At 44.5% G+C, this 21,011-nt stretch overlaps 1 protein-coding gene across 2 annotated transcripts in view; it reads right to left on the bottom strand.

Moving 5' to 3' along the window:
• The window catches only part of TRABD2A (TraB domain containing 2A), a 1,184,208-nt gene that overhangs the window by 197,994 nt on the left and 965,203 nt on the right, over positions 1-21,011 (bottom strand). For both annotated transcript variants that reach the window (XM_078677534.1, XM_078677533.1), the window contains exon 5: positions 11,711-11,804. In XM_078677534.1, coding sequence (XP_078533660.1) covers positions 11,711-11,804 — 94 coding nt within the window. The remainder of the gene's footprint in view (positions 1-11,710; positions 11,805-21,011) is intronic.

Raw genomic sequence — 21,011 nt, 5'->3', positions numbered from 1 at the left:
GGCCAACATCGTCAGCGGTGATCTCCGCTCCTCCGGGTGTCATCAGTTTTGGTTATAACCCATTTTTCAAACCGGGTCATTGGGCTAGATGTTCCCGGCCTCAATTATGGTAAGGATGCCCGGTGAAGCGCCTGATTGTATGGGAACAAGTCAGCTGCTTGTAGTATGTACTCATTCTGAAGTTGGTTGAAGGAAATGATCCCATTGTGGTCAAACAGTGAGTCTACCCTTTTGTATTCCTGCTCACGCCATTGCCAAAATATATCAGATTTACAGCGGGGGGGAGTCCGGGTTATCTACCAACGGCATCATTGGAGAAGGGAAGGTTATGAAGCCGTGCCAAAGTGTTGTAGCATCCAATACCTTTAAGGTGTCTGCCATTATTGGGGAGGAGTAGAGCCCCCATGCCATGTCCTTGGGTGGAGCCAGATCTCTCTTTAAATATTTGCTCCCGCAATTGTTTGGTCCATAAAAGACCAATGTTTCTCTGAAAGGGGACAATTCCACTCTAATATAGAGCGTAGCTGGGACCCTTGGAAGTATCTCTAGACCATCAGAAAACCCATTCCTCCCTTTGCATTAGGTTTGGCAATAAGGTGGAAGCTAAGGCACAGTTGCTTACCAGCCCAAATGAAGCAGTTGATGGCGCTTTGAAGATTCCGCAGAGCTCCTGGTGATGGGGACAAGGGAATGGTCTGAAATACTAATAGAATACATGGCAAGCTCGTCATTTTGACTGCAGTGATGCGTCCAGCCCACAAGAGGCCCTCCCTGGACCAGGTAGCCTGTGTCTTATTAGTTTGTGTCAGAGGGCTATAGTTGGCTGCCAGCGTTTTTTCTGGTGTGTGAGCCAGGAGGATGCCTAGGTATGGCATTGTGTCTGTGGCCCAGGTAAAGAGAAATTGAGTGTGTAGTGTCGTGATTATGGATGGGGGAAGAGAGAAGCAGGATCTGGGACTTTGTAAGATTGACCTTGAACCCGGAGGCGGTGCCAAAGCATCTGAATTCCTTAACTAAGGGGGGGCGCGAGGTCGTGGGGTTTGTTAAAGAAAGGACCAAGTCATAAGCATACAGGCTTATGGTGTGTGTGCCTGCTCCAAGCCAGATCTCCGAAATCAATGTGTTGTCTGGGATTCTTTGTGCCATCAGCTCCATATAGAGCGCAAAGAGCAACGGGGATAGTTGGCAGCCCTGTCTCGTCCCTCGGCATATTGACCCGAACCGTCACTCTGGGGGCATTGTGGATGCAGCGCATCCAAGCCAGAAACCTGTCCCCAAATCCACACCGGCATAGTGTGCTAAACAGGAATGGCCAGTGGACTCTGTTGAATGCTTTTCCAGCGTCTACATAGAGTAGTAGAGCCTCTTTTTGGGACTGACGTATGAGGTCTGTGAGATGTACAAGACGCTTTGTATTGTCCCCACCCTGTCTCGAGGGTATAAACCCAGCTTGATCCCAGTTGACCAGGCCAGCCATGAGGGCATTAAGGATTTGTGTCCGTATTGAGTAGCGAGATGGGGCGATAGGACCTTCACTCCATAGGATCCTTGTAGGGCTTCAGGATAACTGAGATGGAAGCCTCGGATATTTAGTGAGGTAGGCGCCTTGTGTTGAGAAATGAGTTGAGCAGTCGTGCCAGCAGAGGGGCTAGAATCTGACAGAACTTTTTATAAAACAGTGGGGTGAAGCCATCGGGACCAGGTGCTTTGGAGAGTTTAATCAATGTAAAGAAGAGTCTACAAGGGATTTCACTTGCAATTGTACTCAGTTTTGCGTTATTTCACAATAATTCAGAGTTAGTTCAAAAGAATCAAACTCAAAAGTGTCCTACGGGACAACTTTTAAAGTATACCAATTTTGTACAATACAACAGAAAATAAAAGAAAGAAAAGAAAAAGACCCGGCACACAGAAAAACTATGTTGTAAAAAAATGAATTTATCTGTTTTTGCAAAATCTTAAAAACTTGAGAGGGTACAATTTATACAAAATACATATCAGCAAGTGTAGTTATGACAAAAAGATGTACAAATATATTTGGGCATACAATTCATAACTATACGTCAGCTCCTATGAAATGAAAAAGCAAATATTATTGTAAATTCAATAAATATCGCTTGAAGAGAGACAATTCCTCGTGGAGTTGACGAGATTGTCGACGTTTCCGTCTATTCGGCAGCAATCCATCAGACCATCCTCAGGACAAATAGTTTTATGCAGAAGTATAACCTTCTATCTTTAAACAGGGTATAGCACTCCTGGATCTCAGATAACAATGGTGATTTTGTAGAAAACGGCATATATATCGCTCTTCCACTTGAGCGGTCACACAAGTAAACAGGAAGCCAGACCGGTCTTCGTGCGTATTCTGAAAGCAAAACCACTCTTCGTGTTAATTACTAAATAGACACCGAGGCAGCATGCAATTCGGCCGTAGTGCATCAAGCATCGAGCAGAGTACTATCCAGGTCACTCAGGTTTGTTTATTACCTTTGTGTGTAACCATATTCGGTACATATCAGGCAGTCAAGTACAGATTATACTTTGACTTGCTCAGTAATGTATAGGAACTCTTCACTTGTACTTTTTAAATGGCCTTCTACTTTCACTCAGTAGTGGCTCCTGGAGGGAGTGCTGCGGGCGGTGGGGCGGGGGAGGGGCAGGGTGGGTGGTAGTAAACTCCGGCATACGGTCGATCTGAGGTAAGTATATAAATAAATAAATGAAACAAATTACATTGCGCGCGCTGCATCGCCAAATTCTGATGCAGCGTGCGTAATGTAATTCATTTTATTTATTTATTTATGTACTTACCTCGGTACTGCCCTATGCCGGAGTTTACTACCCCCACCCTGCCAATACCCCGCCCCACCCCGCCCCGCCCCACCCCACCGCCCTCAGCACTCCCTCCAGGAGCCGCTACTGTTCTGAGGAAGCCAGCGGCTGGGTCAGATTGAGGTAACTCAGTCGGCCGTTCGCGGGAAGCCGCGAGGAGCGGAGTGCACAGTAGTACATGACCTGAGTCCGTGAGTCGTTTGGCGCCAGAGCTATGCTAGATCTATATTGAAAAGAATAAACAAGGTGAAAATATTTCACCTTGAAGACTGTAAAAAAGGGGAGTAGGTGCGTCTGCATGGTGGAGGTGGCGGCAGGCTTGTGGCACAGCACATGGCTATAAGGAAAGCACAGGTAAGAGTTTGACAATTTATAATGGTGCCTGGTGCTGGCAAGCTGACTAGTAAAAGGAAAAAGCTATATTTGTCTGCATTGAAATAAGCAGAGCTGAGGGGAGCTCTGTAAGAATTACATTAGCTGTACTAAAGATGGCACCAGGAAAAGGGGAACCACACAAAGGGTAGAATAGGCGTCCAAAGTTGGATAATACCACAGAAATGGGAGACAGGAATCCAAATGAGAGCAAGGGAACTCCCAGAGAAGAAAGTGCAAGGATAATGCGTGGAGACCTAAAGAAGAAATCCCTTAATAAAAGCCACCTGCAAAGTGAGATGAAGGGAGCATCAGTCACTGAATCGATTAAGGATAGTGTGGGTCAACATTTCAGAAGAAAACAACTCCTGTCTAAATCTTAGCTGTCTGGTGAAGGCCAACCAATACATGGTGAAGATATTAGCCAGTTATCATTAAAAGTAGACATACCCTCCTTAAATCACCAAGACACGCTAAGTCAGACGAAGTATTTCCGGAACCAAGGCTGTCTTTATTGCCAAAGCTATTCTCCCTACTCAAGAATAGAGACCCACAAGTGGAGGAAAAGGATGCAGGGATAGACAGAGAAAACTGTGGCTTGGTGTTTAGTAATCTTACCGGAGAGCAAGAAGAGAAGGATAAGTGAACGGATCAGTTCCTGCCTATATTAAATGAAGCTAATGAAATCAGTGCAAAATTCCATTTTAAATCTAGAGATCTCAGCAACATCAGTGGCCTCTATGTTGGACATAATGTTAATATTACAAAAAACTTTGCAAGGTCTACTGAGGTATCAGGGATGACTAACGATATTTGAAAAGCCCCTTAAGGCCAGCTACATATTATTGTGGGTGAATTAAAACTAATTAGGGACCATCTACCATCTATTGTAAGGCCTGTGAAAGGAGTTAAATAAACAATAGAAATTCCAGCCCACCGCGAGGCAACAAAGGGAGCCTCCAGGTTAACTAGTTTACAAAATATATATGTATCTAGCTACCCAATGCTTATAAAGAAACAAGGAGAATTTACTAGACATAGGCAATATATTCCCCGGATGAGAAGAGATGGGAAAGGCCCTGGGAAAGGGGCTTATGGAAAATACCAGAAGAACAAGGATATAGGCATAGATAGAGGGTATAACAGTCAGGTAAAAAATCAAAAAAGAACCCTCCGGTAACTGTAACTACCCCTAGGAATCTCAAGAAGGTGGGGAATCAGGAAGGTGAGCAAATGGGACCTTGAGGCAGAATGAGGAGAAACAGCCCACAACTTCAAAGTAAGAGGAAGGGTAGTAATGGTAATCAGAAGGGCAGGCAAAAAGGAAAGGGAGACCCCAAGGATCAAAGGGGGCGATTGGGGGGGATATTGAACAGTCAGGTAGTAGAAATAGGGGCGAGCGAAGAGCGAGACCTTTAAAAATAGAAAGTGGAGATGAGAGCAACTTGTGGCTATACTGTCTCAGCGTGGAAAGAGTGGGAAGAAAGCTGGAAAGCTATGATCCTTAAATTGGTCTCAGATACTCTTCTCCTTTTCTAAATGCCCCAGCCTGAAAGATACAGGGACAAAAGAACTCAGACAAGTGGGATTCACGAAAAATGACAAAGGGGATGAAGTCACAAATGTCTTGCTGTATCTGGGTTTGTGAAGTCTGCACTTGTAAAAGCAGAGCATGAGGTGATAAAAGAAGGGATTGTTAGTCTCGGAAGTAGAAATACCAGACATTGGTAATCAGGATAAACCATTTCTAAGGCACCATGCAGGGTTAGGACCGAGACAGGTCAGGATTATTAACAAGGCACTTAGGGATAAAGACGATCTTGAAATTATCGTGACTCATGCTGAAAGAGCAAGACAGTGGGAAAAGGTGAACTTAAAAAATATATATATGGCCCCTTCTTCACCGGCTCATGGGGGAGATGGTTGGTTAAGTGAGATTGATTAGGATGACGGGTCGTCGCACAGCCTTGGGGTACTAACATGGAACATTAACAGCTTTGGGAGAAGGTGAAAATGAGACCGTTTTAGGCAATTAGTTAACTTTCATGAAATTGTATATTTGCAAGAAACATGGCTGTGTGATGAAACTCCAAAGATAGATGGGCTTGTTAATTAAATAAGTTCGCTAAGAGGAATCAAAAGGGATGCCCTTCAGGGCGTTAATAACTTTGGTATCTACAAAAATAGCCAAAAAGTTCATATTGAATGAATGAATGATGAAGGGGAATTTGTCAAGCGCAACTTAGCCCAAGGGCATCAAGGCGCCAAAAAAGATGGTACAGCTGCTTATGAAATGAGATAGTGCCAGACTACGAGTAAGCTTCTACAAAGAGCCAGGTTTTTAGTGCCTTACGAAAAAGCGAGAGCGAAGTTTGCTCTCTTAGCTCAAAAAAAAAGCGTGTTCCACAATCTTGGAGCAAAGAAGGAATACGCCCTCCCACCCGATCGAGCTTTACAACTCGGGGGATGATCAACAGTTTTTTATTAGAGGACGTAGGGCTCTGCTAGGAGCATACAGAGATAGAAGGGACCTAATGTCTTCTGCGCCCAGTCCACGAAGTGCGCCGTAGGTGAGACACAGGATCTTAAAGTTGATCCTGGACTGCATAGGAAGCCAATGCAGAATTTTCCTGGTTAGGGTGGCTGAGACACATCTAGGGTCGTCCGCGACAAACCTGGCCACTGCATTTTGCACTATCTGAAGGCGCTGAACCAGCTTTTTGTTTATGCCTAGATAAAGTGCATTGCAGTAGTCTAGTCTGGACGCGATGAGGGCCACCGCAACCTGCTTCCGAGCTTCAGGGGAAAGATAGTGGGTGATCTTTCTCAAAATTCTGATAGCACCACAGCAAGTAGAGACCATTCTACTAACTTGCCTTTCGAAAGAAAGTGTGGTGTCTAGCAACACACCCAGGTTGCGGGCAAATTGAGAAGGCTGGGGTCAGGCACCAATAGAAGGAGGCCACCAGTCACTCGACCAAATGTCCTGTTTAGCCCCAAAAATCAGGACCTCAGTTTTCTCAACGTTTAATTTCAGGAAGTTCTGAATCATCCAACACGAGACTGCTTCCATACAGTTCCTGAAATTAAGAGCGGTGATACTCACCGATTGGGAGAGGGAGACCATAATCTGGGTGTCGTCAGCGTATGACAGCCCTTCCAACCCGAAAGATCTTACTAACCTGGCAAGGGGGGGCCACATAGATGTTAAAAAGTGTGGGGCTCAAGGAAGAGCCTTGAGGAACCCCACACTGTACAGGTTTAACGGGGGAAAGAAAATCACCCAGCTTGACCCTCTGTTCACGTTGGTTAAGAAAGGAGGTCAAAAGGCGCAGAGCTGGGCCATCCACTCCCATTTCCCTGAGGCGAATAGCCAAGATGGAGGGGGACAGGGTATCAAAAGCAGCTGTCAGGTTGAGCAGGACCAGAATAGTAGTCTGGCCCCGGTCGACCTTGGCGCGGATGTTATTGATAACCACAGTAAGAGCGGACTCAGTACTGTGTGCCCTCCGGAAGCCATGTTGAGAGGGGTCCAGCAGGCAGAAATTATCCAGGAAGGCACTCAGGTGGTAGTTGAGGTGTGTCTCTAACATCTTGGCAGGGCGGTGGAGCAAGGATATAGGGCGAAAGTTCTTGAGGATCCCAGGATCCAGAGTGGCCTTTTTTAGCAGGGGCTTAACCACCGCCATTTTCCAGGAGGTGGGGAAAGTACCTTCAGATATTGCTAGATTCATCACCTCCATCAGTGGGGGCAGCATTACCTCCCTGCACTCCTTGAGAATCTTAAGCGGACAGGGGTCCAGGTGGGATCCAGATTTTATTTTGTCCAGGAGCAGATTAAGCTGTTCGGAAGTAAGGGGAGGAACATTAGAGAGGCTGCTACAGGATCCCATAGCCTGGCCTTCGGCAAAGGGGGCCACTGGGGGAGCCGAGGCCTCTAGGTCTTGATTAAGCGACTCCAACGCAGTATAGATATCCACTATCTTAGTATGAAAAAAAGTGGAGATCTGGTCACACAGTTCCTGAGTCCCCACTATGGGATCTGGTAACTGGAGGGTAGCCAGAGAATCTATAATCCTGAACAACTCCCTAGGGGAATTGAGGGAGGCCGTCAACTTCGCAAAGTGGGCCTTCTTTTCCTCAATCACTGCCGCTTTGTACTCCTTAAGGAGACTTTTATGTTTTTCCTTCTCCTTCAGATCGAGATGAGACCGCCAGAGTCTCTCTTGTTTCTTACAGCCCTGCCTAAGCAGTCTGAGCGTGTCGGAAAACCAGGGAGCTGAGGGTCTCTTTATGGCAGAGTAGTGTTGTTTAGCAGGAGCCAGAATATCCACTGCACTCGCAATGGTGTTTGAAAGAGCGAGGGCAGATGAGTTGGTATCCCTCAGCGTAGAGGGCCTAAGGCTGGACATGAAAGGAGCAAGAGTCTCATTTTTAATCCCTCTATAGTTCCTTTTCAACTCCCACTTCCTAGTATCAAAGGGGGGTGCAGAGAAGTGATGCAGTGTGAGTTCAAGTGGGACAGCCACATGATCTGACCATGAGAGAGGGAAGGGGGAGCCTGTTTTTAGCCTTTGGTCATTTGTGAAAACCCCGTCCAGTATATGCCCGGCAGTATGGGTGCGGCTCCCCACCAATTGCAGAAGCCCACAAGAAGCCAGGGAGTCTACCAGTAGAGAGGTATCACTAGAGTTTGTATTATCAAGGTGAAAATTAAAATCTCCTAGTATAGTCAGGTTAGGTCTATCGATAGAAGGTTCCAGAATCTTCAGTAAATCATGGCTAAAGGCGGACCTTGGGCCCGGAGGCCTATAAATCAGAAGGCCGGAAAAGGAAACAGTAGGGGAGGACTTAAGGGAAAACAGCATGGCCTGAAAGGAATCCGAGGAAGAGGAAAGAAACTCGGTGCGGCATTTTAAGGAGTCCCTATGCAATAGTCCCAGTCCCCCACCCCTACGTCCAACTCTATCCATTCATGCTAGGGCATATCCCTCAGGGATGGCATTTACAAGCTCAGGGCCTGTGGATTCCGATGCCCAAGTTTCCGTTATGAAGGCCCAGGAAGGCTTCCTCTCAGAGATGAAATCCCTAAAGGCAATATTATTCTTCACTAGGGACCTTGCGTTAATAAGGAAGCCAGATTCTATAGTCAGAGATGAAACCTTTTTCATTTCAGTCGTAAGCTGCTTCTTTGTAGGGTCCGAGATAGGGGGACAACTTCCTGTGTTCCAGCACCTACAACTGGGAGCCCCACAAAGCGCCTCTGGTGAGGATATATGATAACCGGGCTGCCAGTAGGGCTTTAACCCCAGCAACTCATGCAGGGAATAGAGAGGACCTACTTGGGAGAGGGTATGGGTAGAACCAGCCCCCCCTGGCCCCTGGCGCGTCCTCAGCGCGGACGGGCGCAGACAGGCTGGACTTAGGCGTGACTTCGGCGTGATGACGGCGCGCCCGCTGATCGCGTCCGCTGCGCGGAGGCATATGCGTCTGATTTTATGCTGGCGCCTAGACCGCTGACCTAATGCCCTCCCCAAAAGATGGCTGCTCAAATATTCCACCGCTCCGTGTTCGTGATCGGTGATAACTCAGCGCCTAACTCGGCTGAGCACCAAACAAATGTTGGGTAAGATTAAAATCCGGCGATTTAGGAAAGTGAAGGGTGATATTTAAAAAGTGGCACAACAAGGAGTACAAATAGAAATTACGAGCACAGCACACAACACATCTCCCAGCTTCCGCCTCAGGAGAAACAGCAGAGTCTCACGCTAACACCAGCTCCCTCCTTTTATGCTGGCGCCTAGACCGCTAACCTAATGCCCTCCCCAAAAGATGGCCTCTCAAATATTCCACCGCTCCGTGTTCGTGATCGGTGATAACTCAGCGCCTAACTCGGCTGAGCACCAAACAAATGTGGGGTAAGATTAAAATCCGGCGATTTAGGAAAGTGAAGGGTGATTTTTAAAATGTGGCACAACAAGGAGTACAATAGAAATTACGAGCACAGCACACAACACATCTCCCAGCTCCGCCTCAGGAGAAACAGCAGAGTCTCACGCTAACACCAGCTCCCTGCTTTTATGCTGGCGCCTAGACCGCTAACCTAATGCCTTCCCCAAAAGATGGCCGCTCAAATATTCCACCGCTCCGTGTTCGTGATCGGTGATAACTCAGCGCCTGTCTCGGCTGAGCACCAAACAAATGCGGGGTACGATTAAAATCCGGCGATTTAGCAAAGTGAAGGGTGATATTTAAAAAGTGGCACAACAAGGAGTACAATAGAAATTACGAGCACAGCCCACAACACATCTCCAGGCTTCCGCCTCAGGAGAAACAGCAGTTAAATGTAATTGGATGGTGGCCTGTAGAGTGTAGCTACGGGACCCTGAAGCAAGGCATAAATGTATGGTAATAGTGAATGCCTTTATTGGGGAAGGAGGTGACTAGTATAGGGTCGGACTGGGAAAACTCCATGAAGATGTAGATTCACAGAGCAAACTCTATTATAAAGATCTGTTCATTCTGATGGGTGATTTCAATAATAAATTGCACGCGCAAAGGGTTGATTCATGGGCTAAAGAGTTATTGATCTCATATAAGATAAGTGTTACCAGCTTTCCAAATACTAGTCTGGCAGCATGTGACTCAAGGAAAATATCTTGGCTCGAAGAGCTTAGTTTGCCTAAATTGTGTATCAAGAAACAACGGTTCTTGTGGAAAACATAATTGAATATAATGATAATAAAAATGTGCAAAGGCAAAGAGTGTTGAGTCATATGGATGTCAAACACAGAGGAGACCGAATACAGTGTGATTGAATATTTACACTTTTTATAAATTATTTCAACAAAATTGGAAGTATAATCAACAGTAAGTGCTTAGTGTCCCCAGTCAGTTTTGGAACCAAAGTTAAAACGGGATAGTGACATTCGTGACATTTATAAATTGGTTTCCATTGAACAAAAACTGACAATTTCTGACTATATCAATATGTTACAAAACACTGTTTGTAATGGACAATGCTGCTGTAATGGTTCGTTTCTCAGTGATGTCGACGGCGGTTTGACCCTTTGTTGGGTATCGGGTCTCTTCAGGACCTAATATTATAGGGACATCTGAATGGGTATCAATAGTTATGCGCAGCCACGTGCATGAAGTGATGGACACCGGTCAAGTTAAAAAATGGAAAGGGTACTCACACTGGTCCCAGCTGGGTGCTCAGTGTGAGGAAGGGGTAGTGGCTCGCAGTACAAGACGAGGCAGGGTAAATGCCCAAGCCTAAGTAACAGCACTTCTTAAGGAGAGATTTCGAGATCATCCTCCAATGGTGTGGGGGTAGGAACAGGATGTGTCCCATCAATGGTTTTCTGCTGAATTAGTCAGAAACCAGCGCGTGCATCCGCTACGCGTGTCTCCTCGTTAGCGTCTGTCAGGTACAATGACCGTGGCTGCGCATAACTATTGATACCCATTCAGATGTCCCTATACTATTAGGTCCTGAAGAGCTGGACGTGTTCAGGGAATACTGCAGTAATAAAAAACTAGTAGTAAACTTGAAGAAAACTAAGGTATTGAGCTTTGGTAAAAAATATAACAAAGTTTAGTTGTTTTTTGTGTCCTATTAAGGTGCAAATAGTAAAGGAATACAAGTATTTAGGGGTCTGGTTTGAGAAGTCCCTGAAATGGAATGCCCATTTGGAATCGCTGAGAGTAAGGACCCTCGTCTCAGTTAGTGGCCTGAAAAAATGTAATAAGGACTACAGTGATATGCCAGACAGGCCCATTTTGAAAGCCTATGTGGCCATGATACTCCCTCAGTTCTAATAGGACGCTGAACTGTTATGTACAAGTGGTAAAAGTAAGTGGGACGCCGAGGAGGGGATGTGTTTAAAAAGCTTGTTGTCCCTACCCGGGTCCTCTATGATCCTAGCTATAAGAATGGAAACTGGCATGGAATCATGAAATATATTGGCCCGATTGGTGTTAATTCGGTTTTGGCAACGCAGTGGGGCTTTACGTGGCCTTATATATATCGTTAAGCCCTGTGCACCACCGGAACGTCACTAAATTTGGCGTTCTGGCGGCACAAAGGAGGGCTTGTAAATAAGCCCCTTAGTTCCAACATTATTGCACACTCTTATTCTGTGCTCTTTTTTTTTTCCTTTATAAAATCACGTATTTCTTTCGGTTTGAAACATCGCTGGCTGCTGAACTAGGACACCGAAGTCTAACAACTAAAGAGGCAGCACCGTGCATTGCCATGAAGAAGTCAATAGAAGGCACACAGAAGGGCTACTCAAGCATAGATTCGGGAGTTGCGAAAGGTATGAAAAAGTAGTGGAACTACTTAAATGTAAAAATAAAGGTAGCATTTTAATTGGTTCTGCTCACCTTAAACCTCAAACTAATCCTAAACACAAATAAACATAGCGAGAAACGTAGCCATTTGCATGATTAATTCCCAAATGGCAGCCTTTATAAATCCATGGAACGATTACATTACCTGTTCACTATGGCTCTTCCAGCAGGTGTGTGCTCCACTTTGTACCCCTCTCTCGTCAGTACATCAATGACAGTATTATTCCCCATGAAGTGACCTATGGAAAGCAATGAAAAAGGCGACGTGACACCACAGAACATTGTGAATTGTCAAAAAGTGAAATAAGCTAGGGGGACGCAAGTTGCCACTCTAAGGACTATTTGAGAGGCAAGTTGCTTTGCTTAATACTAAACATATGGTTGGCGTCAATTTCAAGGATAACATTGCTACTATTTAAATGAAGACACATGGCCAAAATAACTATTTTCCAAACAGACATATCGCACCCGAAACGAGAAGACCACGTCCGATTTATCTGAGGTATAATCATTTTAAGAAAGCTTTAATTTAATATTTGCAATTAACTCAGTTTCACAAGTTATTAGTGTTATTCCTTTTTGTAATCACTCAGATGACAGTGCAATATTTTAGCAGCCAACTCACACCGTTTGCTTGAATGATCTGACCTGTGATCTAGTAACTTTGACTTAAACTTTATAAAGCAGAGGTGCTAAGTCTTCCTGCGTCATCTTGTGTGACAGCTTTCGTAAGATATGTACACATTGAATTAAATCATTTGCACCCAAACTAAAATCGGGAAGCATCTCTTCAGAAGTTTATATGAGCAGAGACACGTGGACATTGACATCTGGACAGCAACCCAAAAGCGAAAAGAGAATATAACTAGAATTGAAAATGCAATAGGTCTCGCCCTTGATTAAGTTAAAGCCATTTGCTTTGTTAATGGTATTGTATAGCAAAGCAAATGGCTTTAACCTAATCAAAGGCGAGACCTATTGCATTTTTAATGTGTTAAGTGAGTGACCAGGTACCAGTCAGTTTAGATTAGGTAATACCATCTGATGAGTATCCCTTTGGCCATCAGAGTACATTTTTGTCTAACTCTCCTAGATCCCCCTCCTTCACATTATATTTAACTACCAACGTTGGTAATGCGTAACAGGGCACCGTATGGTGCAGTCCAGGGTTAGTATAGTGAGCTGTATACACACTTCATGGCACATTGACTGACATCCCGCAATATAGATGCAACCCGTTATGAGACTTATTATAGTAATACGTTTGACATCATTCTGAACACCATTGTAAGATTATAATCAGGTGAAAACACGACGTGTCCTCCGTTTTTAGGTTTCGACCTGGTGAGGGCACGAAGTGCCCCTCCCAGATCGAAAACTTTTGTCAACAGTATGGATGTCGGCACCGCCTCGGTCTCTCATTGGCTATCTCCATAAATGGAGGCTAGCCATTGGGAGACAGAGGCTGTCAATCGCGCTTTCTCGGGGAAAACGCGATTCGGGGCGTTTCTCGGGCTTTTTTAAGCCCCGCCCCTTTGTCCCGGGCCGCGCTGCGATTGGCTGCCGGCCCGGGACACCCCCGTGACGTCATTTCCCGGGCTGCGCTCTGATTGGCTGCCGGCCCGGGACCTGACTTGTTTGATTACTGATTTCCGTTTTGAGAAGTGTGTTTGTTCATGTCCTTTTGAAATCCCATATTGTGTCTGACGGGTTCGCCTGTCTGTTCTTAAAGTGCTACGTTTAGCATCGGTCCATTGGAACGGTTTCGGCTAATGCGTGTTTTATGGTGTCATTGCGCAGTGCGCACACATTCCCCCTCAGTGAGTGCCACGTTCATCGACAACCCGACCCCAAAACGAGCATAACGGACTTTAAATGCGTGCCCGGCCACTAACAGCTTTCATTGCGCAGTGCGCACACATTCCCCCTCAGTGAGTGCCACGTTCATCGACAACCCGACCCCAACACGAGCATAACGGACTTTAAATGCGTGCCCGGCCACTAACAGCTTTCATTGCGCAGTGCGCACACATTCCCCCTCAGTGAGTGCCACGTTCATCGACAACCCGACCCCAACACGAGCATAACGGACTTTAAATGCGTGCCCGGCCACTAACAGCTTGTTAGAGCTAATTAGGCAAAGGTCAGAGGGGGGTGAGAGTCAAACGTGGCAGGGGCAGGGAAAGGAGCTCACTGGACCGTGAATCGACACCGGTAAGTGCTGCCGGAGTGAGAGCTTGAGGCAGTATTTGTTTTTATTACTTAATGCCTGCCACGCTGTGATTTAATTTCTGTAAACTTTGCCTGGCAATTTGGCGCGGTAGTAGAGTTAATAAGAGACGCGGGGGAGGGGGGCTTGTGCCGTTCTCCCTTCATTTGTAGTATCTCCGCTGTGCTGTTATATTAATGCTGCTAACTTTCAGCCTTCATTGCTGACAACAGGCCTTTTGGCTTTCGCTGCCTATTACATTAAATTTCCCATCAAACCATGTCAGCCTCCGAGGTCAGAGATTCGACCAGAAGCTTTCGATTTTTTGTTGTTTGCCATCTGACTTCATGGGTAGGTGTTTTCTAAATTGCTTTCTATAGTGGCGGTAACCCGTCCAATATTAGTTAAAAGGAAACTAAATCAGCTATATGATCATTTATCAAGACAGGAGCAGAAGGAGGGCCTCGAGCAGGCTGCTCGGTACACAACCACAGTTTTAGAGAGCTGAGATCAGAAAATAAGGTAACAAATGCTGTGCAGTTTGACACAGTGTTACCTAAACAGTTACCTGCGTTTTTAGTCCTCTGTGTTGCTTCCTGTGGTCTTGACAATTTTCTACTGTGTGTGTGTGTGACTGCTCCTGGGTGTGTGTGTGTGTGACTGCTCCTGGGTGTGTGTGTGTGACTGCTCCTGGGTGTGTGTGACTGCTCCTGGGTGTGTGCGTGTGTGTGACTGCTCCTGGGTGTGTGCGTGTGTGACTGCTCCTGGGTGTGTGTGTGTGTGTGTATGTGACTGCTCCAGAGTGTGTGTGTATATGTGATCCCTCCCCCCCCCCACCCTCCCCCTGCACGCATGTCAAGTCCTCCTGGACACTACTTCCAGTACAAGATCAGCTACAGATAGTGACTCCTGAGACTCCCGAGACGTTGACTGAACCTCCCAATGGAACATCTAAAGAGGGGGGCGATTTATGTGCGACTGGTGGAAATCAGGTCCCAACAGAGTCTCTACTACAAACACAGCCTCAACCACAAGTCCAGGAGCAATCAGCAATTGATATATTTATTGACAGCCGAGGTTAGAAGTAGGTTCAAAACATCTGAATCAAACCAGAAAGAAATCCGGTCTGTCTGTGAGAATTTAGGGAAGAAACTGGATGAGGTGACAGAAAGATCCTCCAAATTGGAGATCGGGATGAAAGATCTGGCATCTCAGGTGGCGGTTAATACTAAGGTGATTGGCGACCTGAGGACAACTGAAGGACAAAATAGAATCAATGGAAAATAACCAAAGAAAATGTAATCTTCGCTTGCTCAAGGACCCGGAAGGAGCCGAGGGAGAGGATATAAAAAAGTGTGTGATACATTTGATCAAGGAAGGGGTACAGGTTAAATGGATAGAAGAGGAGCTAAGTATGTACATACAGAGGGCCCATAAAGTCCCATATAAAAGGAATGTCAACAAAGCTAAACCAAGGAAGATATTGGTAAATTTCCACACCTATAATTTCAAACAATAAATCCTTCTTAAGGCCTTAAAACAAAGATCTCTGATAGTGGATGGTATCAGTTTTGAGATCAGGTTAGATATTTCACAAGTTACGGCTACCAAGCAATGGGAACTAGGTAATCTGATTGAATCCTTCAAAAGTCTGGGAGCCACGGCTCAGTTGAAATTTCCGGCTAGCCTACGAGTAATGTACAATAACAAGATGCAGACCTTTCGTAGGGTTGAGGAGGCAGAAGAGTTATTGCAATTGATATCAGGAGCTGGAATATGACTGAAGGCACTTTCTTTTTTGTTAGTGTGCGAGGTACACAGTGTTGTTATCGCTGTGCTAAAAAGGTCCTCAGTGGTTTAGCATTATTTATAGGATGGGTATAAGTATATTATTGAGTCCTCCATAATCAGGGCCTTCTTAGGCCATTAGGAAGGAAGAGGGGGGTTTCCCAGGGGGGGAAAGGGGTCCACGTGTATTTTTTGGTGCACGGGTGTAGGAGTATGGGGTAAAAAGCAAAAAAAAATGAAGTCCTCATTATACATTGAAACCCAGGTAGAAGCACAGGTAGAAGTACAACCATAAGAACAAGGAAAAAAGTATAGAAATGACAACAAATCAGAAACCTTTGATAGAGTTTCTAACATGGAATGTAAATGGATTAAGGGGAAGTCAGAGGCGTGAGAGGATTTTGCAATATTTAAGAGATTCTTCAGCCCAAGTTATCTTACTTCAAGAAACACATCTAAAGGGTGAGGAGATGAGAGAGTTTGTTTAAGAGCAGGAAATGGGTACAGAAGATTGTATGTAAAGAGCAGCATCTCACCATAAGGGGGGTGGCAATCTTGATTAGGATGGGTATAAGTATATTATTGAGTCCTCCATAATCAGGGCCTTCTCAGGCCATTAGGAAGGAAGAGGGGGGTTTCCCAGGGGGGGAAAGGGGTCCACGTGTATTTTTTGGTGCACAGGTGTGGGAGTATGGGGTAAAAAGCAAAAAAAAATGAAGTCCTCATTATACATTGAAACCCAGGTAGAAGCACAGGTAGAAGTACAACCATAAGAACAAGGAAAAAAGTATAGAAATGACAACAAATCAGAAACCTTTGATAGAGTTTCTAACATGGAATGTAAATGGATTAAGGGGAAGTCATGGGCGTGAGAGGATTTTGCAATATTTAAGAGATTCTTCAGCCCAAGTTATCTTACTTCAAGAAACACATCTAAAGGGTGAGGAGATGAGAGAGTTTGTTTAAGAGCAGGAAATGGGTACAGAAGATTGTATGTAAAGAGCAGCATCTCACCATAAGGGGGGTGGCAATCTTGATTAAAAGCAATTCTCAGATGGAGGTAGTTGAAAGCAGGGTGGATATGGTCGGAAGGTGGGTAATTGTAAAAGTTAAATATTACGATCAATTATATACCGTAGTGGGTTATTACGGGCCGAATATTGATGACCCTTCGCCCTTTGGCAATATGCTCGCTGAACTGCTGGATTTCCCTGATCCGGTTATAGTGGCAGGGGATTTCAATGTGGTTCTTGATGATAACCTTGACCGTTCCACTAAAAGCAGGAGTATTATGCATAATAAATCGAGAGCATTGATAAAAAATACAATAAAGACTCTTGGATGGAGTGATATTTGGAGAGAGAAGAAGGGATCTTTGAAGAGTTTTACTTTCAACAACAAGAAATATGGGCACCAATCCAGAATAGACTTGTTTTTTGTGGACCAAAATATAAAAGATCAGGTTCGCAATGTAAATCATGCGGATGCCCACTTGTCTGACCACTCTGCCATAACATTGGTTTTGGCCCCGCGGACCACAGTGGCACAACGGAGATGGACCATGGATCGCTCCATATTCTTCGACGATGAGGTGATAAATAAATTAGGCTTAGAATCACAGGAATTTTACACAACAATCTGGGCAGCGCCCCGATAGGGATTGTTTGGGACACCTATAAAGCCTTCTTGAGGGGTAGGATGACATCAATTCAGCTATATAAAAACAAACAGCAAAAGGTGGAAATTCTAAGCATAGAAAATACAATTCAAAGTCTGGAACACAAAATACAATGTAAGGAAGTAGATTATGAAGATGGACAGTCAGTGATTCAAACTCTTAAAATGGATCTGGTGGCGGTAGTGGAAAAACGGTTGCAAGAAAGATGGCAAGCTAGCAAGTTGGCCCATTGTAACTACGGGGAAGGTTGCGGTAAGCTACTTGCCTGGAAAATAAAAAGTGACCAAGCCAGAAACTTTATAAAAGAACTTAACTATGGAAATGCTGGATTTTCTGTTTTTTTTTTTTGTCCTCATAAATGCCACCAGAAAATATCAACTCTAGATGAGCTTTCTCTGGGCCACTGACACAGACCAACTTGTTCTGCCCTGGAGTCTGTGGATAGCCTGCAGAGGTCACCCAGAGGTAGGTCGTCTCCTAATCCAACTCCCATTATCGATGTACCTTGCCTCTTTGGGAGGACAGGACCACTAAACCTCTGGCATAATCATTGGACTCATTGTGTGTTATCTCTCAGACCAAGTTTTTAATGAATACCAGATCTTAATGGCACTTTCCCCACCACACAACATGTCTAAGCGGCTAACTTCCATGATGTTCCTTAGACAATCTGCAAATCTGGGAGAGTTTACAGATTTCTACTCCTTGCATATCTCTCTTTTGGCAATAACAATAACGTAAAAGATAAACTGTGAGGTACTATTTCTAATGTCGTAGTCCTGGGGAAGGCCAAAAAGGATTAATCTGGGACTACAGGTGATAGGTGTTAGTACTACCTCCTCTAAAAACCCACACACCTGTCTCCAGTAACTCGTAATTTCTGGGCAGTCGACAAACATATGACTATCGTCCGCGGCACGGAGCCTGCATCTAGGGCAAAAATATTCTTCCCCTGTGATCTTAGATAATTTCGCTGTACACCCTATACGCCGTAAATAGGTGGTTCCTTCTAAGGTTGGATGGTTTTATAATTTTTTGTGAGAGAGTAAATGCGTCAGTCCAAACCTTCAACATCTCTTCGGGGTTCTGAACTAAGAAATTGTCCCATAGCTTGGTCATTTCAGCTTCCAAATTGACTTTTGCTCCCACTAATGAATTATACCAAAGTGCAATCTCCCCCTTCCATCCTGTCCCCCTACTAATTGATTCCAGGATTGGGGTCTCCTGATTTTTTGCGAAAGACTGTCTCCCCCACCAAGAAGACAACTGATAGAATTTGAATCTTGTGATAGAGCCTCCTGTTAACTTCGATAGGGAATCCCAGTCTAAAAGTACAGAGTTATTACACAGGTCTCCCCATTTCATAAAGCCTGCTGCTCTCAATGGGAGGGCCAGCCTATCTAATAGGCATTCAGGGGTACCCGTAGAATCCCATATTGGGGCCTGAGAATGGTAATAGGGGATCTCCAAAATTTTACGTATAGATTGCCAAATATTGAGTGCCGCCTGTAGAAGCTTTGGACGGACCTTTTTAAAAAACTTCTGGTCCCCAAATTTATATAAGAAAAAGTCTAACCCTTGTGGCAGGTCTGATAGCATAGCCTGAAAGAGGCGACCATGCGATGAGGAGTCCAACTTATTTGCCAAAAGTCTAAAGTTCTTAAACTGAAAAGCATAACAGTAAAAAAGTAAATCAGGGAGGGCCAGGCCACCAAGTTTCAATCCCCTTTTCAATTTTCTCCAGGCAATCCCGGGGGGCTTAGTAGCCCATATGAAAGAGCCAATTCTCCCTTGAAGGTTAGAGATATCCTTTTTATTAAAATCTAAAGGGATGGAGTTAAATAAGAAGGTAATTTTAGGCAGAATTATCATTTTAACTAGGTTCACTCTACCATAGATGTTAAGAGGTAGAGTGTTCCACCTAGTCAACAGCTTCCTTACCTCCTTTACAACCGTTTGCCAGCTAGTTTACGAAGCATCCTCCAGTTTGTGGGTAAGGTATATTTCCAAGTATCTAATTTTTAGCTTAGCTTCTGGTATCGGGGCCAGGTTGTTCCAACTCATTATATCGGTTTTATCTTTATTAATTCTGTACCCCAACACTTTACCGAAGTCTTCAGCCAGTTTAAATAGCCTGGGAATGGCTTCAGCAGGATCAGTCGTGTAAAGAAGGAGATCATCAGCATATAACTATGGAAATGCTGGATGCCCAATTACAAGGGGGGCTAGTGTAGAGGATACGATGTTAAAATATTATGAGGAAGTATACAAGGAAGACCTGAGTACAACAGGGGAGGGGGTTTTAGTCTGGCTAGAACACAAATTACCTCATAAAGTATCCGAATTCGAAAAGGTTGCCATCAACAAAACAATAACAGAGGAAGAAATAGAAAATGCCATTAAATCGGGGGAATCCAGTAAGGCACCGGGCCCTGACGGGCTGCCCACGGAAGTTTATAAGAAATTAAGTAAATATTTGATGCCAGCAATTAGCAAGTTATTTACTGTCATTTTTGAAAATGGAGTAGAGATCCTTCCTTCATGGAATGACGCCATAGTGACCTTGATCCTCAAACCGATAAAAAAACAGATTGTTGTGACTCATACAGGCCTATTTCTCTGCTAAACTCGGATTATAAGATCTATTCGAAGATATTAGCAGACAGGTTGAATGGGATGGTGGGAGCACTCCTTCATGAAGATCAAAAAGAGTTTGTGCAATGGCGCCTCATAGGCGCCATTGATCTAGCCACTGTGGAAAAGGAGCCTTTAGCGGTCATCACAGTTGATGCGACTAAAGCGCTCGATCGAGTGAATTGGGTGTACCTACATGAAGTATTGAGATTATCAAATTTAGGAGGTAACTTTTGTAGGGCAATAAAACAGATTTATAAAAACCCCATGGCAAAAATATTAATTAACAGAAGGCTATCTGGAAAATTCAATATCTTTAGAGGGACGAGGCAGGGGTGTCCGCTGTCCCCATTGCTTTTTAATCTTTACATTGAATCTCTGGCAGAGAAAATCAGGAAGCATAATGAGATATTCTCTTTCCGGTCCAGGGGCTGGCAAAAAAAAGTGGGGTTATATGCGGCGATTTGGTTGTATATACCTCAAATCTGAGTCTAGCGCTACCAAAAGTCTATGAGTTAGCGGCAGGTTTTGGAAAGATTTCAGCATATGAAATTAAGCAAGGGAAAACTGTCATAATGGCTTGGAATATCACCACACAAGAGAGCTGTGTTAAAAAGGAAATGCGGTACTTGGGCATTAAAATTACTGAGAAAATAGAGCAAATCCCTGAAGCTAATTTTCAAAAGACTAAGAAAGAAATAGGTAAACTGCTTCTGGGGTGGTCTCATTTGCCTTTATCTATCTATGGGAGAGTTAACATAATCAAAATGACCATTCTCCCTAAAATTACTTTCCTATTCCAGAATATTCCATTGGTTTTTAAGGATGAGTTGCTCAAAAAAATTTAATCTAGGATATCTAGCTTCATTTGGGCCTCAAAAGGAGTACGTATCTCATGGAAAAAACTGAGACAACACCATGAGAAGGGGGACCTAAGGTTGCCAGATTTATCTTATTACGCCTGGGTTTTTTTATTAAAAGGAGGGAAAGGGCTGTTTAAGGGGCCAGATGACTCAGAAACAGTGAAGATGTATGCAGCAATGCTAAGAAATGTAAAAGGGGGAGAATATGGCTTTATGCATAAATATGTAGACCTGCGCTTTTTTAAAAAGATTTGTTTAAAGACCCTACGGAGCT

The sequence above is a fragment of the Lissotriton helveticus genome, chromosome 2_1, assembly GCF_964261635.1.
Source record: "Lissotriton helveticus chromosome 2_1, aLisHel1.1, whole genome shotgun sequence".
Classification (NCBI taxonomy): Eukaryota; Metazoa; Chordata; class Amphibia; order Caudata; family Salamandridae; genus Lissotriton; species Lissotriton helveticus.
Note: the sequence above shows the minus strand (reverse complement) of the source record. Positions and strands in the feature narration are given on the sequence as shown.